The sequence below is a fragment of the Spinacia oleracea genome, chromosome 5 (assembly GCF_020520425.1).
Source record: "Spinacia oleracea cultivar Varoflay chromosome 5, BTI_SOV_V1, whole genome shotgun sequence".
NCBI lineage: Eukaryota > Viridiplantae > Streptophyta > Magnoliopsida > Caryophyllales > Amaranthaceae > Spinacia > Spinacia oleracea.
In genome coordinates, this window is record NC_079491.1 from 63363835 (window position 1) to 63383456 (window position 19622).

Here is a 19622-nt window from a genome sequence, read left to right on the forward strand (position 1 = left end):
AATCTAGTCTCCGTCGGTTGTTGCCCCCATCGCCAGCTGTTGGCGAGGAACCACTAGTCTCCGTTGTTTTCTTCCTCGTCTGCCGTGAATTATACCGTAACGCCACAAGCCGCGATGGCAGCAATCAATGCCCTATTTTTTTTTTGATTAAGGTATGTTTAGGTTCGTTTAATTTGTTTCAAGTATTTTTAAATTGAAAATGCGAATTCAAAATCAAAGTATATTTGAGTTCATTTGATGTTGTTAATATGTATTGATGGTGTTGTTAACTTATTATCATGAATTGTTTATTTTTGTATGTTATTTCGTTAAACCGCCAATTGAATTGGCGGTTTCCTTTAAAACCAAACCGCCAATTGAATTGGCGGTTCAAAGTTGAACCGGAAAAAAAAACTATTCTCTATATTTTGCTGATGTGGACGGTATTTTGGAAATTTATATAACACTAGATTATATCCCGTGCAAGCACATATATTCTAAAATTATTATTTGACCATATTTTTTATCTCTCTCCCTAAAACTAATGTAGAATTAATAATTTTTGAACATGCATATTTTATTAATCATCTACCATAAAATTGTCTTCCTACTACGTATACATATTTTATAGGCTTTAATGTGCTAATTTGATCAAAATAATGAGTAAATATATTTTTCATTATTGATATACCGATTTGACTAAAATATTTCCAAAATAATTTTTAACAAATTATTATTACGTGATATCTATTATTGTCATATTCTGTAATCCAATATTTTTTTCGTATATATAGAAAATAACAAAATTAATAAAATAGATGTATTTTAGGAAACAGATTTTTGACGGGAAAAAATTACACTAGGAAGTGACATGTGTCATTCCTAGTGTCTATTTTAGTATAAAGTAATAGATTGAGCGTATTTTGGGAATTTGTGCAATTTCTAGAATTATTGACAGAAGTCTCTCCGCCAACAAGAGCAAAGGAGAATGTTTACGCAAAGGCTATGGATACACAGAGGGTAAGTGGTCCCTGTGTACCCTGGCCATATATTGGTTCAATCCACCTCAGCATCGCCACATCATCCCCCAATTTCAATTTGAAATTTCAGCTTCACTTTGAATTTGAAATTCAAATGGCTGAGGTTTTTTTTTTCCTTTATTTTCTGTCGATGATACCAAAGTTAGAAGGATTTTTTTTTTTTCCATTTCATCTCATCTCTGTCAATGGTAGGTGATGAAAGGCGATACACCATTTTAATTAAGGTCACCATGTTAATATCGCTGTAGATTGCAATTTCCGTCGTGTTTTTGGATTATTTTGTTCGAATTAAGAGCTGTGCTGTAGATTGCAATTTCCGTCGTGTTTTTGGATTATTTTGTTCGAATTAAGAGCTGTTATGGGCACGAAATCAATATTGTCGAATTGATTAATGTTTAATTTGTGAAAAAAAAATTCTGCATTTCAGATTTGATAAGATCCAATCGGAGAAGATGACTGCGGAGTTTCCAAAGTAAATATCTGTTTTAAAAAGCGCCCAAAAAAAAAATTGAAAAATAGTGGTTGTCAAGGCTCGAACCCCGTACCGCAGCGTGGATGAATGAAAGAGTTATTGATAATGCTAGTAACCATTGTGACAGTGAGGCAAAGCCATTGGCAATTGTCATGCAAATTTCTAGTTAAGCACTCCTTGTAGTTCTAAACGTTAATGAGTAATTAATTTTACGTTGTATATCAATATTGACTCCCCATCATTGTGTTGTACGTTTTTATATAATGTATGATGATACCTCCCCTATTATGTTATACATTTGTATGTCTTATAAAAATGATGCCCAAATTTATTTTGTATTTTATTATTTTATTTTTTTGAACCGAAGTTATAATTTAAATCAATCATTTCATTAATAAACTATAATTGCAAGTTATAAGAATACTCAATAATTAAAATTTCTTGTTAAACAAATAGTACATCAAAATAACAACTTATAATATATATCCTTTAGTCCACAGTCGTACGTTGTTATATACTAATTGCGTACACAAATGTTACATCATAGTACCGTACACAAATTCAAAAGTGTCATACCAAAGTCCTAAACCCCTCCGAAACAGTATTAAGTACCGTTTTTACTACTTAAATTAGACACTAATAAGTAACGATAAACAAAATGTTACATATTAGTCTATTGCCGAAAACCTATTCCTCAGCGAACAACCTACGCAACGACTCCCCGTAATCGTCGTCGTCCCAAATACGTTTCCATTCCTTGCAAACAGCTCGAATTATTTTCCCTTGACGGGCCGAAAAAATCGGGAAAATATGAAGAGCTAAAATGAGTTCGTTATAAAACACATCATGCGCCTACAACATTGAACATTTTAGTTAGGAATTGTTGTTTAACTAAAACTAACATTACGCAACCTAAATTAAAATCAAAATAAAGACCAAAACATAATTTTCAAAATTTCGGAATAATAACACTAACAAACATAATTAAAACTTCTCACCTAAATTATGTACCAAAACCAAAAATAAGAATAGAAAGTAACTAATATTTTCACCTTAAATTTTGTACAAAATATTATTTTCAAGTCAAAATTAACAATATAATTTAACTAAAATTAACACTCATTAAGCCTAATTGACCCTAAATAGAATTGAAGTAAAATTAACAAAAATAACCCTAAGTTTAGTGGTAAATTTGTTACGAAAAAAACTTGCCAAAATTACCAAAAAATGACTATTACTAAAAAAAATCGAAATCATGATCTTACAACCTCCCATTTGAGTAACTAAAAAAAAGAAAATGTTTAATTACCTTGATCTCCTCCATTGTTGAGTGGTTTTTGGTGGAAACTTGAGGGTTTTGGAGAGTGTTGGGTGGAAGAAAGGTGAAGTAGGATTTTTCAAGTGAACTTGAAGATCCTATTTATAATGTGTTTCCAAGTAAGTGTTTTAGGGCAATGTAAACTATAATGTGAGGCTTGAATTGTTATTGTAATACGAGAAACTTTTGAACTTCCGGATTTTATTTTCACACTGCCAAATGAGTTAAGTTGTATTGAGATGTTAGAGCATTCCCCAGCTGTGAACAATTAATTGTTGCTATTTACAGTTTTGTTGTATATGATTTTGAACAAATTTACTTTCGTTGAAAAACGAAAAAGTAAATCAGCTTTATTGATATAAGTGAGACGCGTGGTGCATGTAATAAATTAGAGGAAGCCAGCGCAATAATGCAATAAAAGTGGGTTCATTTTTATGTATTTTCTGAAAAAATTCGTAAACAATTTTGGTAAATTTTTTCACAATTGTGTAAAATTCATTTGGTTTATTTACTAGTAAAAGAAAAAATCAGATAAGTTGGTATAAATATTGTTTTATTTCGCATGTTAGTTTTATAACGACATTAACAATATTAGATAGATATAACAATGTAAATTATCGTAAAAAACTCATATTTTAAAGAGTGGTAATGAAAAATTTATTGATTTAAATAAGTATATAATTTATAATATATCTATCTAATATTGTTATCAGATCTTTTTGCATGTTATGTCAACGAGCCGAGCTCAACCGAGTATTTCGGTGTTCGACCTAGGATTAGGCTTGATGAGAAATTTCCGATCTCGAGCTCGAGCGGAGCTTAAATGAGCTTTCATTTTTCCGTTGTTTTAGCTTAGGTCACGAGTAGCTTGTTTAAGTTCAAGCTCGAGCCTAGCCGAGGTATTACCAAACGTGCCTTAATAAACGAGCGTTTAACAAACACGCCTTAAATTACCAATATCGAATTTAAATGATCATATGAATAAATTAAATATTATTTAAAAATATTGTAAAACATAAAAACATATCCAAATTAAAAGGTAGCACAGTATCCTATTTATATTTTGTTAGCTGAGAAGATTAATAGGACTAAGTTACATTTGCTGTGAGGCTTAAATTATCACTGCATGGCTCGTGTATTAGGGCAACTCGAGCAGTGTAAAACCCTTCGTAATGTAAATATTCAGTTTTAAAAGGTGCCCAAAAAAAAATTGAAAAATGTATGATGATACCTCCCCTATTATGTTATACATTTGTATGTCTTATAAAAATGATGTGTATTTTATTATTTTATTTTTTTGAACCGAATTTATAATTTAAATCAATACATTCCATTATTCGGTAATTAACAATAAAACTAGAATAAAAACCTGTAACCAAAAAAATAATAAAGAAATATATTGCGTCCAAAGAAACCCCTACTTTATTATCTACTGTTACACTCTCCAAGTATTTAGAGAAAAAAATAATACAAAGAATGTCAAAATAACGCACATTCTAAAACTTAGTTTTTCATTTGATTTTGATTCATAAAAGCGTAGCATGATATCCTCATTCCTTGCCTCCAAATATGCAACTTTTTCCAACAGCATTTTATTTTCTAGAAATATCTTTTCAACTTGGAATTTCAAGCGCACAGTTTCTTGCTTGAGATTACAATTCTCATCTTGTAGCTCATCTAGAATGTTACCGTTTACCTCACTTTCCCAAAAGAAAAAACCACAAGTATCATCCTGTAAAAAAACCGATCATCATTCTGAAAACCAAAATGTTGGGAAAAAGTGATTTAAATCTACCTAATGAATCGATTATATTACCTTCCATACCGGGCAAGAGTAAAATTGTTGGCCCTTGTTTTTTGTGTGTTTGCATGTTTGTAGCTTGGCCTTGTAACCATGGTAACATTGAACTTGCTGTGCCTTACAAGAACTGCCTCGCGAAGAATTTGCCGAATTGGGTGTTCCTTGCTCAATAGCCATATATATTCTTACTAAATGTTAATTTTTGTTTTTTTTTTTTTTTGGCACGTAATGTAAGTAGATATCCCACAGAAACGGTCATTATATAGAAGTCCAGATTGTTACCGTTGCAATGTAACTTGAATAAAAAAATAATAATCTAATAACAATACAACGAAAACCTAACCTAGTTAAATAATAAAAAATTAAAAAATCTAATCGTGGGAGATAGGATAACTAAAATGAATACAACAAATTAATAAAACTATAGGAAAGTTATTTGGACACATACTTGAAAATTGTTTGCAAACAAAGTCGACGACAATTATTAAATATTCCCATACACAAATTCTTCAATGACGGGTCCAAATCCGTAATCACCATTTGGTCCTTGATCTGCTTTTAATGTCCTGTCAATGTCCTGTTGGTCCCATACTCGTACGCGGCAGGCGTCGGGTGCCATGTTCAGATCAGCTCTGGACGATGCTAGCCTATCGATATATATGATCTGTTATTTTTAAGGGAAATAATTGTTGTTAGGTACATGTATACCTATGGTTTTCATAAACAAACGAGTGTTTGTTATTAATGTTGTTATAACTTACAAGCAGTAGTAGTGTGCATCCACCATAGCCCTGAATTGAATTTTTGAATTTTTCCCCGTATTTGACAAGCCAATCCAACACATATGCTGCCCAATTATACTTTGTTGCCTCTGAAGCTTTGTCTAAGACGGTGATATGTATCGGGCTTATCCAACCACATTTTTGTGTAGGACAAAGGAGAGTTCCTAAAGCATATAGTAAGAAATGTTTTTTGAAACTATTCTTGTCTATATGACAGTCGATTATTTTTGAATAAACCTCAGATTCTGTAACCGCACCATAAGATGTGTTTTGTTTATACTGCCTCTTTGTGTGAATATCTACAAGTTTTGAAGAATTATTTGGTAGCAAAAGGTGCTTCCCCGAATTTAAACCTAAAACCCAACTAATTGTTTCCTCGTCTATTTTAACGTAGTAATTGTCCCGTATCTTCAGCTCTAAGTTGTCCGGGTCAAACCTAGACATGATCCAATAACCAAATGTTGCGTCAATATGATTGACCCTTATATACAATAGTTCCTCGAAACCCATTTCCACCACCCATTTTTTTTGTGGTTCTGTTAATTTTGCAAGCATTTGTGCAAATTGACTTATACCACAACCCATTCCAGGAATCTGACCAAAAAAAAAAACAATACAGTACATGAATTTAGTGATTTATTTAAAACTATAAACATTTTAATTAAAAAAAAATCCATACATTTCTAATTATACAATCCCTATTTCTAAAAACGTCGATCATATTTAAATAATATTACATATGTAACTCATAAAATGTCACTAACCGTTGTCGAACATTGACCATAGTCGTTATGTTCCCCTTCATTAGCCTCCGTATGCTGTTGTGCATTGATATTCGGCTATACAACAAAAATGAATTTTAGTTACTATAATAAGACAAACTTTAAAAATCTAAATACCTTAATCGGCATAAACATACCTTTTTAATTGGACTTAGATTTGTAACATTTTTCTTTTTTTTCCCAGTTGGATGAGTTGCCGCATAGTTAGTGTGTTGGATAATGATGTTAACCAATCTTTTCTTCAGACCCAAATCCACCATTGCCTGAAAGTCTTCTGAATTTGAAAGTAACCTCCCTTCGCTGTGAAATTTTTTAATGTCGGCGACATACCAGATCTTGTAGTCATAGTATCCCATAGATCTAATTATATTATGCAGATAGTTGAAGTTTAATATGGTCGTTGCTATCATATACAATTTTGACGACCCTTTTCTATATTGGCGGCGTGGATGGAAAACAATTTTCCCCTCACGCCAAACTACAAGCCATATTTTGGCGGTCTGTGTTATTGGTTCTCTGCGATAAAACGATTCAATTACAAAATATTCAACAAATTAAAAAACAAAAACAAACCCAGATAAAGGTAATCGATTAACATACCTTAATAGCGACAGTCCTCTTTGATTATTCATTATCTGCCAAAAAATTTGAACTCAGATCTGGTTGTGTAGATTAATTTGAAGAAAGGAGATTTTGGTTTCCGGTAAACTAAGTGTGGTTGCTGGTGATATTTACAAAGTATTCCCCACAATTCCCGTAAATGTCGAAATAGTATATGCAAAAGCAAAAGCAAAAGCAATACGACGAATATAAAAAAAAATTATATTTCAATACGAAATAAACAAAGACGTCATTGATTTTAATATAAAAACTTTTTCAAGCCGTACAACGTAATATTTAAGAAAGTGCATACGATAAACGTTGCATGTAACCACTTCTACAACAAAATTCCCTAGTCTTCTTGTGTTAAATCAACGAACACTATCTTTTTCTGTTTCCCTTCCTTGAGCAAAAATTCGTCCTCTTCTAAAGGTTCTCGCTTTAGTAGTCGATCATCCGCTTTTGCTACCGCAATTAGTCGATCTCCCTTCTGGTTTGGTTTAATTTTTTCAAAAGACCAATTCTCAACTAAGTAATAGTCACGTTCTTCCATAAATACTTCACTTACATTAGGAGCGCATCGTAGATCGCTTACTATCTTGGAAGTTTCAGAAGGTCCTAAACGCTTGATAATGAACCGCATAAATCTCCTCCAATCAATTTTGAATTGCTCCTGTTGAAGTTCCACCGCCAAGTACTTACACCAACGGGGTGTAGATGGTACATCTACAACAAACATGTCCGAAATCCATGTTATATTAGGCTATTTTAAGTGTAACTCGCTAATAATATTAAAACGCCGTTTTAGTAGGAGTTAGCTTACCTTTTCCACATACTCGAATTTTTGATATTTCCTTCATTCTTGACGAACTTGTGACGCCATGAGTTAGCTTACCTCTTCGATTCACCGGTGCCATTCCCACAATAGTTCTTGATGTACTTAAATGTTCAACAAATTGTATTCGTGGTTTGTTTGTAGTTGTTGAATTGCTATTTCATTTTGTATGTCTTATGTATATATATGCACCAATGCACCATATATGGATTTGGAGCACATGTGTTTTCTGGCGGGAAAAGTAGAACTAATTAGGCGTAATTTAGTGTGTTGTTTATCACGTCGTTATGAATTTTTCAGACCAAATTAATAGTTTTGTTGTTAATTACGTAGATAATCGTAGACAAACATGGTTGTATGTAAAGTAGTTTCGTTATATATTGAATAGCGTAGTTTTCCCGCCAGACATTTGCATTGGTAGTCCCAAAAGCTGAAAAGTGGTTGCATTGTAAAATGTGCTATATAGCACTAGCTTCGATACTTTGCATAAGTGAAGTTTAATGGGTTAAAGGTTTAAGTTGTATAATATTATGTATGACTATAATGGGTTAAAGATTTAATTTGTATAACATCAGATCTTTATTTTGTATTTAACTAAAGTGAAATGAATGTCTAAAGTCTTCGTCACTTTAACATGATTTGATTGGGTTCAAGAGTCAAATTAACCTAGACAACCTTGGTAACCAAGATCAGAATGAGATTTGATTCGAGTATTCAAGACCAGATTAACACTTGTAACTCTTGTTTGTTCCTAATCCGTCGATACAATTGGTTCTACTTTGATCGGACCAAATGGCCAACTAAACCTAATCACCCCGTATTGAAACAAACCGTCTAGTGATTCGATTTAAGTGAGTGAAGTGTTTATTGTTTTGTTCAAGTGGTTGACCTTTGATCGGAACGAATGTTCACCTAAACCTAATCACCCTGTGTGGAACGACACCATTTAATGAGATTTGATTCGAGTATTCAAGACCAGATTAACACTTGTAACTCTTGTTTGTTCCTAATCCGTCGATACGATTGGTTCTACTTTGATCGGACCAAATGGCCAACTAAACCTAATCACCCCGTATTGAAACAAACCGTCTAGTGATTCGATTTAAGTGAGTGAAGTGTTTATTGTTTTGTTCAATTGGTTGACCTTTGATCGGAACGAATGTTCACCTAAACCTAATCACCCTGTGTGGAACGACACCATTTAATGAGATTTGATTCGAGTATTCAAGACCAGATTAACACTTGTAACTCTTGTTTGTTCCTAATCCGTCGATACAATTGGTTCTACTTTGATCGGACCAAATGGCCAACTAAACCTAATCACCCCGTATTGAAACAAACCGTCTAGTGATTCGATTTAAGTGAGTGAAGTGTTTATTGTTTTGTTCAATTGGTTGACCTTTGATCGGAACGAATGTTCACCTAAACCTAATCACCCTGTGTGGAACGACACCATTTAATGAGATTTGATTCGAGTATTCAAGACCAGATTAACACTTGTAACTCTTGTTTGTTCCTAATCCGTCGATACGATTGGTTCTACTTTGATCGGACCAAATGGCCAACTAAACCTAATCACCCCGTATTGAAACAAACCGTCTAGTGATTCGATTTAAGTGAGTGAAGTGTTTATTGTTTTGTTCAATTGGTTGACCTTTGATCGGAACGAATGTTCACCTAAACCTAATCACCCTGTGTGGAACGACACCATTTAATGAGATTTGATTCGAGTATTCAAGACCAGATTAACACTTGTAACTCTTGTTTGTTCCTAATCCGTCGATACAATTGGTTCTACTTTGATCGGACCAAATGGCCAACTAAACCTAATCACCCCGTATTGAAACAAACCGTCTAGTGATTCGATTTAAGTGAGTGAAGTGTTTATTGTTTTGTTCAAGTGGTTGACCTTTGATCGGAACGAATGTTCACCTAAACCTAATCACCCTGTGTGGAACGACACCATTTAATGAGATTTGATTCGAGTATTCAAGACCAGATTAACACTTGTAACTCTCGTTTGTTCCTAATCTGTCGATACAATTGGTTCTACTTTGATCGGACCAAATGGCCAACTAAACCTAATCACCCCGTATTGAAACAAACCGTCTAGTGATTCGATTTAAGTGAGTGAAGTGTTTATTGTTTTGTTCAATTGGTTGACCTTTGATCGGAACGAATGTTCACCTAAACCTAATCACCCTGTGTGGAACGACACCATTTAATGAGATTTGATTCGAGTATTCAAGACCAGATTAACACTTGTAACTCTTGTTTGTTCCTAATCCGTCGATACAATTGGTTCTACTTTGATCGGACCAAATGGCCAACTAAACCTAATCACCCCGTATTGAAACAAACCGTCTAGTGATTCGATTTAAGTGAGTGAAGTGTTTATTGTTTTGTTCAAGTGGTTGACCTTTGATCGGAACGAATGTTCACCTAAACCTAATCACCCTGTGTGGAACGACACCATTTAATGAGATTTGATTCGAGTATTCAAGACCAGATTAACACTTGTAACTCTTGTTTGTTCCTAATCCGTCGATACGATTGGTTCTACTTTGATCGGACCAAATGGCCAACTAAACCTAATCACCCCGTATTGAAACAAACCGTCTAGTGATTCGATTTAAGTGAGTGAAGTGTTTATTGTTTTGTTCAATTGGTTGACCTTTGATCGGAACGAATGTTCACCTAAACCTAATCACCCTGTGTGGAACGACACCATTTAATGAGATTTGATTCGAGTATTCAAGACCAGATTAACACTTGTAACTCTTGTTTGTTCCTAATCCGTCGATACAATTGGTTCTACTTTGATCGGACCAAATGGCCAACTAAACCTAATCACCCCGTATTGAAACAAACCGTCTAGTGATTCGATTTAAGTGAGTGAAGTGTTTATTGTTTTACCTATTTAACCCTTAGTGAACGATAATGGACTTTTAGTTAGAAATTTACACATAATTTCTAATCGGGCCTAATACTCACCTAAAATATGTCTTGGCAAGTGAAATTAAACGTATACATACAATTTAAAGTTAACGGTGTCCTTAGCTATGTGTATTTATAATACAATAAAAAACATTAAGACCGACAAAAATTAAATAAATTTGAATTAAAGTTAAATAAAAAAAGGGAAAGATAATAGTGTAATTAATGTCAACAAAACTACATTTTGCTTTTCTTTTGTGTATAGGAAGAATCAAACGCGTGCCATTCATTGCAAAAAGTGTCTCCGTTTTGAAAATCTGCCAAAAAAAAAAAGAAGCACTCAATCTTCTCATCTCTGTTCACACTCCAAAACCCACCCCAACAAGGTGAACATCCGATATTCGTTCGCCGAAAACATAGGAAAATTCGTCAAGAGTTTCTTTGAGCCAATTGAAATGTAAGTTCTTAATTTGTTTCAACCATTACATAATTGTGTAACCGAAGTATTAAATTCGCCAAAAAGTGAAGTGTTGAAGCTATGTTTGAGTGTTGCATGTAGCTATTCCACATTAAAAACCCGGAATTTATTGATTTGTTTGTGTTGCTCCGTTGTTAATGTTTGAATTGTGTGTAATAAAACCCCCAGGGAGGCAGATCCGGCGCATACGCACTACGATTGCATTCTTAAACTAGCGGCGTGCTACAGGGATGACTCCGACGACGATGACTCTAACTCCGGCCAGCCGCACAAGTCCCAATCCACCCAACCTTCTCAACTCTCAGAGGTACAGTATCACTTAACTTGTAATTTTAGATTTATCGTAACTAATTATTGTTAGTAGCGCTTCTCTAATTAGTGTTCCTATAAAAACCTTTGTTAGCTCGAACAAGAAACTGTCGATCCAATTGGACAGTTCGTGGGCAATGAAACTGAGGTATTGTTTGTAAAACCAGTGAGCCTTGAGTATGAATTACATGTTTATCTTTTTTGAATTTTTTATTCACTATGTGGATTGATTTTAATTTGTAGGATTCTAATTTCATTGATAAGAACACCCAGAAAAGTAGTGGAATTAACAAGTCCGGTGATGATTTCACTAGCAATGAACCAATTTGTATGCAGCCCTTGTTGGGGGTAAGATTGTGTTGAACTGGTGACTAAAAATTATTTATTGGTTAACTTTTGTTTTTCGTTGTATAGTTATACCTTCTTTACCAAAAAAAAAACTCTTGTTTTTTTCTGTTATAGGAGTCAAACACAATTAATAGTGTCACTGATGTTCGCGGTGAATTTGAAAACCCCGCATTTGCGGTGAACAATAGTCAACCATTAAATTTCAATTTTGATGATAATTTAACTTTCGAAGATTTCTCACAGGTAATGACTGCATCCCTATATTGATTTGGTTTGATTTATCCATACGAAATATTTAAATCACTTATTAAGAAATAATCACAACACCGCTTGACAACACATTTTATGTTTTGTAGGACAACATATGGAACGACATTAACTATTCCAATCCTGACAACCAATGTGACATACCTTATGAGGCTCCCACGGGCACGAACAGAGGGGTAGGCAACTTTTCATATATTCGTTGCCATTGTTTGTGGGTACAAAGATGATTATCTTTAACCAAACTTTTTGTTGTAGGATATCGAGGGTCAACAAACTAATAATACAATTGAAAGCGATCCAATATTACCCAATGCGGGTAATGCTGCTTCTGGAGTAAACAATGATCTGCCGGTTGAAGAGGGTAAGGTTCAAAACAAGCATGGTCGTCCACGAACGGTTAAAACAGCAACAGTTCAAAAAAAAAAAACGGGTGGTAAATGGGTAAAGGGCGGACCAGGTAGACCACCAAAGGAACAGGGGCCACGAACTAAGGTATTGGTCGTACAACATTATCTGTACTTTGTGTAAATTTTTGATTGACATTATCCTAACTCATTTAAACTATTTTGATTGACATTGTGTTGTAATTTTTGAAATATTTCAGCACACTGCCCTACGGACGTACCCTGGCCTTGTTTGTGACATCCTAACCGAGTTGTGTCCTATAAGGAAGGATTGGGTCATAGCTGCTGGTTTTGGGTCTATTTTGAACCTAAAAATAAGTAAGGTAGATAGATATTTCATTACCTGGTTAGAGAGTAGGTGGGATTGGAAAAGACGAGTGCTTCGCATACGCGATGATTATGAGATAGTGATTGATGAGAGAATGGTTTCTTGGATCACTGGAATTCCTGTAGGGGTTTATAGAATCCCCTTTTTAAATAAGACCGATAAGGAACTTGGAAAATTGTTTAAGGAGTACGTCAGGGAAAAGGATGGAGGAATAGACTATGTCTGGTTGTATAACAAGTGTTTATGGGAGGTTCAGGATGAGATGGTTTTTCTTCGCGATTTCATACTACTGTCATTTGGTTGCTTGTTTTGCATGACCAAATACAACTTCATATCCATCAAATTATTGGCACTACTGAAATCAACATACTTTACAACACCCCGAGACTGGAATTGGTGTGGGTTTCTTTACGACTGGATTGCAGGTCATGAGAAGGAGAAGGGAAGACCATCTTCGATTATTTTAATGGTTAGTGAGGATAGACGTTGTGCGCATCGTCCGTGTTTTTTTTTTTTTTTGTAATTACTTATTCCTCCCCGCGAATGATAACTACTCCATCTTTTGGCAGATTGCTTACCTGGACAGGTTAAAGTATGGTGTTACTCCGTTGGCTTGGAAAACTGATACACCTAGATTAGGGGCATGGCTACAAGATGATGTCACAAACGCTATTGCACAAGATTTGGGACCGGATGGCGAATATGGCCATGCAGAGGTAAAAACCAATATCTAACTTTTTTGTTGTATTGAACAATATATGTTATTCAGTAGTGATCATTTATACGCCTATTTAGGTTGTACTGAATGTTGAGTATGGGAAACCATACCCCATTGGCAAGCCGTTAGAGCGGACCCCATGGGATGCCCTTGCTGAACGAACACTTCTTAGTAAGAGGACTGGTACACCAATGTTACCCTCTAAAGCGTCAACCAAAGCGGATAGTCGATCAAGGAACGTGGATTATAGATGCCGGGGCAAGAGGAAGAGGAAGGTACGAGTCTTTATTATATTATTGTTTGTTGTAACTGGTTTTTGTTACAACCTACTTCACCGTGATAATTATCACTAAACTACACAGGCCACACTTGAAGGCTCCGTACAACAAAATGCTTATGATACAAGGCGTGGACGAAGTTATAGAGCTGCCAATAAAAACATTGATGACCTTGATGGTCCTCATCAGGACGAGGAATACGCTACGGGGCCTGAAAACAGAAACCTGAATGAGGATGATGGTGTTGAGGAACCTCAAAACAACACGGGTGATGACATTGACAGTGTTGGAGTTGTTGATGATTACACAACTGGCAGCGATGATGGACTTTCCATGCCAGATGCTTTACAGCATAAAACTGTCATTGAACCAAGAACGTTAAAGATTTCAACTATGATTTTGACCGTGAACAAGTTTCCAAACCAAATGGTGTTTAAAGCTGGTGATATCACGATTGATCGGATCATGCTTCAAACGTCCTTTAAGTCCAAAGGCGAAGTACATGATAATGTATGGGGGTTGCATTTTGTAATTAGTTAATAGGTCTCTGGATTAGTTTTCTCATACTAACATTGTCTTATTGGTTAGGTGATGTCTGCATGGTGCGCGTGTTTGAATGCTGATACGACCTCCGGAGTTGGCATAAGGTCTTACGTGCTTATGCCAGATCTCATGGTAAGCTTATTATGCAAATACATAGTAGTAGACACCCATTAACCTTATATACGAAGTAATGCTATGGATGTTTAAAACGTAGGGTGAATTGTTAGACCTTGAAGAATCAAGTGAGAACTACACAGAAGCTTTGTTAATGAAATCAAAGCAACTACTTGAGGACATCAACTACTACCAGATTGATTTGGGTGCAACACAAAAGGTAAGTAGTCTTATTTTCGCACAGAAATGGTGGTTTACGGCTATTAACTCTATGTTGTGCAATCAGCTTTATGTCCCGATTAAACGCCGAGGACGGTGGGTGGTTGTTAAAGTGGACCGTGTTGCGCATAAGGAGGATCTTAACTCAAATATGTTGAAAATGACTATTTTTGCACCAAGGCAAAAGGTTATGGGTTTAAATGCTACGGATAAATTCGTATACAAACTGGTACGTACTGCTATTTTCGGGAAACATACTTCCGCCTTAATCTCGTATTAATTCGATATAACCCAATTGTAACAGGAACGTATGTTTTTGGGTTTTCAATCGCACTTGGGATTAAAAAATGATGAATTGACCTTAAATACTGCCTCTTTTGATCTATGGTCAAATGGACCAAAAGAGAAATGTCGCCAGGACGGGGGTGTACTGTGTATGATCTACCTCTTGTCATCCGTTGAGAACGTGGCAGAGTGGTTGGAGGTAAGACTATTTAATTTACATGTGGAAATAAGTTGTTTTAATTTTTTTTTATTAATCACTACACTAACCGTGTGTTCATTAATTATGACTAGGGCTACGTAGAGGAGGTGAGGGACGTCCGGAATTACATGCTCGGACGGCTAGTTACAAACCCACACAATGAAATCAAAGTGGACGAGCTAATAAGGAAATTGACTGACGGACAATGATGGTTATTGATTTGGTTGTATGGTAGGATTTCATTAACAAAAAATTTAGTAGCGTATTACTCGCAGCATAACTGCGTCTTTTAAACATGTTAAACATTTTCTAATGTTCATTGGTCTTATTGGCACAATTTCTTAGTATCTTTTAACTACAAACACCGACAATCCCCTCTTCAGTGATGTTGAACATACATGCATCTACCTCTAATGATGGTGAAAATGCAATGTTTATAAATCTGTCAATTTGTTGGGTAAACGAATTAAATCTTTTGGACAACATTAGACGAGTGCGTACATTGCGTGTCCATGAGGCGCCCAAAGCCGGACGGACCTTTCTCCCGGACGATATAATGAAATTTTGCGTTGTATCGTGATCAGATGGAAATACGTCAATCACATTGTTAGCCACAACAACGGCAACATGATTGGATGCGGCAATTGTACGTAACCCATAACCAATAGCTTGTATAAGATCCTTTCTTTCGGTTGAGCCAACAACATTGTTTTCAAAATGACCAGTGAACATACTACCTATTTAATCAATAACAACAACGCGGATTGGCATTGATGAATTTTGAGACATTTTAATAAGTTTTACAGTCCATTCTAGCACATCCGGTATTTCATGAGGAGTGTCAACTTGCTTTGTAGTTATGTAATCCAAAGGATTTCCATTTAATGTTTCAAGGTCCCCTAAAACATATGGAACTAATCTACTTAAACGACGTATGGGAAAGGGACCAAGTGAATGGATATATATAGCCGAGGAACAAATACCACCCCTTGAAGGCGGCAATTGACAAGAGAGACTAATTTGAAGGCAAAATTGAGTCTTACCTGATGCATTTTCGCCACACACCTCAGTCACTTCACCGATTGTTATTCCCCCACTCAACATCGAATCGATTTCACTGCATCTCGTTGTGATTTTGTTTACACTAGTAGCCATTCTTTGTGATGTAGTAATCTCTTATAATTACTTTTACTTTGAAATGGAGGGATTGAACACACCCTTATATTCACCTAGTTCTAACATGTCATTGATGGATCATGTTGTTTCCAATAAATAATATTCATATATTACAAAAAATAAGGGGCTGAGTTTAGCATGACATGGGAATGCATATTTTGACTACAATGACCAAACACATCATGTTTACATTTGGTAAGACTAGTATAATGAAGTCGTTGTTTTAATAATTGTTTCCCAGTGTAATAGATTCGTTGTATGTACATTATTAAGTAATATAAAGTATACAATAAATAGTATTGTTGCCCACAAATAGCACTGGCTTAGCCTCACTGTCACAATGGTTACTCTTTCCTCCTCATTTCCCATATTGTCTACCCGTTGGTTGTGGGTTCGACGCCTAATACAACTCATTTTGTATTTTTTTTTTTTTACACTGACAAAGTAATTGAGGTTACATCAATTACATATATGGACATAACGTAAAGTACATAGCAAAAAGGGAGGATTGGATTAAAAAATTCAATTCTTAAAATACCGTTTAAACGAAAATATATCTTTGAAGAAATCAAATTAAATTACATTTACACAAAACATTTACAATCTGGTGCGCCAATCGTTAATATCAAATTCAAATGACTGTGAATAATCCTGAGACAAATGTAATTGGGACGGGTGTGCTTGAGAACTTTGAGAAGGATGTACATTAGAACTTTGTGGGACGTTCTCCGCATATGTACCCCCAACGTGATTCGCGTGTTGTTGCCTAGCACGGTAACTTGGAAGATTTCCAAATGCGTTGCAAATAAGTTCCTACATTGCACAAACAACATTTAAGTAGAAAAGTAAAGTTATATTTCCTAATGAGGACTTGCATATACGATACGAATCACCAAACAAATAAAATATAAATTTTACCTCATTAGCAATAACTTCCTCTTCAGTAACCACTTTTTTGTTCTTAGAATTCCCACCGGCCTTTCCACCAAAAGGAGCATTCCTTTTTGTCTTTGCCCTACCAGTATGCCGTTTGTCAACCGGTGTTTTGATCCTGTTCTCGTCCACGACCGGTTCTACATCCCTTAATCTGGCTCTCTCACCAAATTCTCGTGGACGTAGCCTTCGACGACCAAATACATTTCTCGCATCTGGGTCCCACCAACATATAAGGTCGTCCCCTTTTTCCCCAGTCTTTCGTATTCCGACTACATCCTCCATTTTTAGCCGCACAACATCCATAGCCTCCTTGTACAACCGAAGTGCATCATCATTACGCATAGCTAATTCAGACAAGTAATTATGCCGTTGTGAAAGCTCTTTGGCTTTGCCCAATCTGATAGATTCAAGAGGGTCGAAGTAAGATACTCGAATGCTCTCGTACGACCTAACACACTTCATCCACCGTTGTAGTATGTACTTTTCTGGAACAAATTGAAAATCCTCTACATCCATTGCACGCATTATATGTCTACAAAGTATTCCCGTAAATTCAAACAAGTTACAAGAGCAATGTAAATCACCATTTTCCTTATCCACCCTAACATCATAACTTTTAAACCTTTTCCGCCAAAACGGTGAGGTTAGTTTTTCATCAGCTCTATACAACACCACTGATCCATGACATGAGGTTTTCGTGACATTTGTGTGTGTCAATCCTCTACGCTCTTTAACAACCTCAGCAAACTTCTCACTAGTGTACGTCTTAACCAATACATACTCAACTAAAACACTCTTATCAACATCAATCTTAGCAGGCTTATCAATGTTATCAAAATTATCCTGTTTCTCTTCCTCAGCTTTTATCCTCATACAATATTCATAATTATGAATGAACAAAACTAAACCACAATCTAAGTTCACGTGAGTTTTAAAAAATCTATTCATACCCTCACTCCTTTGTGTAGAAGACATACCTGCCCAAAACTTTCCTCTATTATATGCCGGAGCCCACTGACGCCTGTTATCATACGCGTCCTTCATCCACCCAGGACCCCTTAAACCGTACTCATCCATCACATGACACCAAGCTTCATCGAACTCATCTGGATCAATCAGATCATGTATTGCAGTTCTGATCAGGGTGTCTATTTTCTTCCAATCACTGAGACTACCTAGGTTCTTACTAGCATTCTGGAGCATGTGCCACAAACATAGTCTGTGACGGACGCCCGGGAAGACTAGCTCAATTGCTCTACAAATTGCTTTGTCTTGGTCGGTTAAGATGCCTAGTGGTGCCTTCCCCATACACTTCAGGAATTCTTCAAATACCCAAACAAATGAGGGAGTATTTTCATGGGAAATTAAGGCCGCAGCAAATATAATTGATTTGCCATGATGGTTTACACCAATGAATGGAGCAAATGGAATCCGATACCTAAAAAAATATAAATGTATTGGATATTACTTTTTCAAACAAATGGACCAAAGTACAATTACAAAGAATTTTAATCAATAAAAACTTAATTAAAACACGTACCGGTTGCATGCGAAAGTAGTATCAAAAGTAATAACATCCCCAAAATATTTGCATGTACCCCTACTACGTGCATCCGACCAAAATGCATTCGTAAAAACACCATCATCATCTACTTGTATTGAGCTATAAAACTCGGGATGCAAATCACGTTGTGCCTTAAAGTAAGCATCGAGTCCTGCGGCATCCGCAGCACTAAATCTTGATGAACGACGTTCGACGTTGATTGCGTTCCTCAAGTCTCTATTATTAAATGTAATATTTTCATAACCTCCCTTTTCAATTAGATGCGTACCAAAGTTCTTACTTATGCTAACACCACCCATGTCATTGATCATCGCCCTCTTAAATGTAGTACCGTCTATACATCTATAATTAACCATCAGTCTACTACAGTCAGGATTTAAAGGATGATTGTGTTGCAAGTCACAAGTCAATATAGTAAATAGCCCATCTCTACTTACACCGTAAATATTCATCTTACAACCGGTCACATTAGACCCAACACCTTTTTTCACCCCTCCCTTCTTGCATTTTAATCTAATAAGTTCCATCATATGAGGCTTTGCCTCATACTTTCCCACACCAGACTTAGATACTCCCTTTTCTTTGTACTCTTTTTTCAGCTTATTACTTTTGATAAACATCTCAAATCCTTCTTTGAAGGCATACAACTGACAAAATTCGAAAAACTCATGGCCCGTTGTAAAACACATCCCTACACTAGGAGGGTTAACGATAACTTCTTGTCCATCAGTTATTAATCTATATTGTGAGCTTTCAGGAACATTTTCATTCAGATCAGGGACACTTTCGTTTAGGTCTACCCAAGCCATACAGAACTCCCACGTATATCACTGTTGTACAAAATACGAAAAACGTTTAGGGTTTTATACAATGCTGCCATACACCGAATTATCTGGCACGGTATTTATAT

General features: G+C 35.6%; 1 protein-coding gene across 1 annotated transcript; it reads right to left on the reverse strand.

The window, feature by feature from the left end:
* Positions 1-16809: 16809 nt before the first annotated feature.
* Positions 16810-19521, reverse strand: LOC130461559 (protein FAR1-RELATED SEQUENCE 5-like). The gene is made up of 3 exons (XM_056829706.1): positions 18689-19521; positions 17131-18586; positions 16810-17025 (listed from the first exon to the last, which is right to left on the reverse strand). Exons 1-3 carry the CDS (start codon positions 19519-19521, stop codon positions 16810-16812), a joined length of 2505 nt encoding a protein of 834 aa, XP_056685684.1.
* Between the last annotated feature and the right edge of the window lie 101 nt (positions 19522-19622).

What these genes read in the sequence shown, in the direction of transcription:
- LOC130461559 (XM_056829706.1), bottom strand. Translation starts at nt 19,521, where the DNA reads ATGGCTTGGGTAGACCTAAACGAAAGTGTCCCTGATCTGAATGAAAAT. An exon ending in ACTACTTTCGCATGCAACCG is followed by an intron (nt 18,587 to 18,688) that starts GTACGTGTTTTA and finishes ATATTTTTTTAG; the next exon opens with GTATCGGATTCCATTTGCTC. An exon ending in AGGAAGTTATTGCTAATGAG is followed by an intron (nt 17,026 to 17,130) that starts GTAAAATTTATA and finishes TGTGCAATGTAG; the next exon opens with GAACTTATTTGCAACGCATT.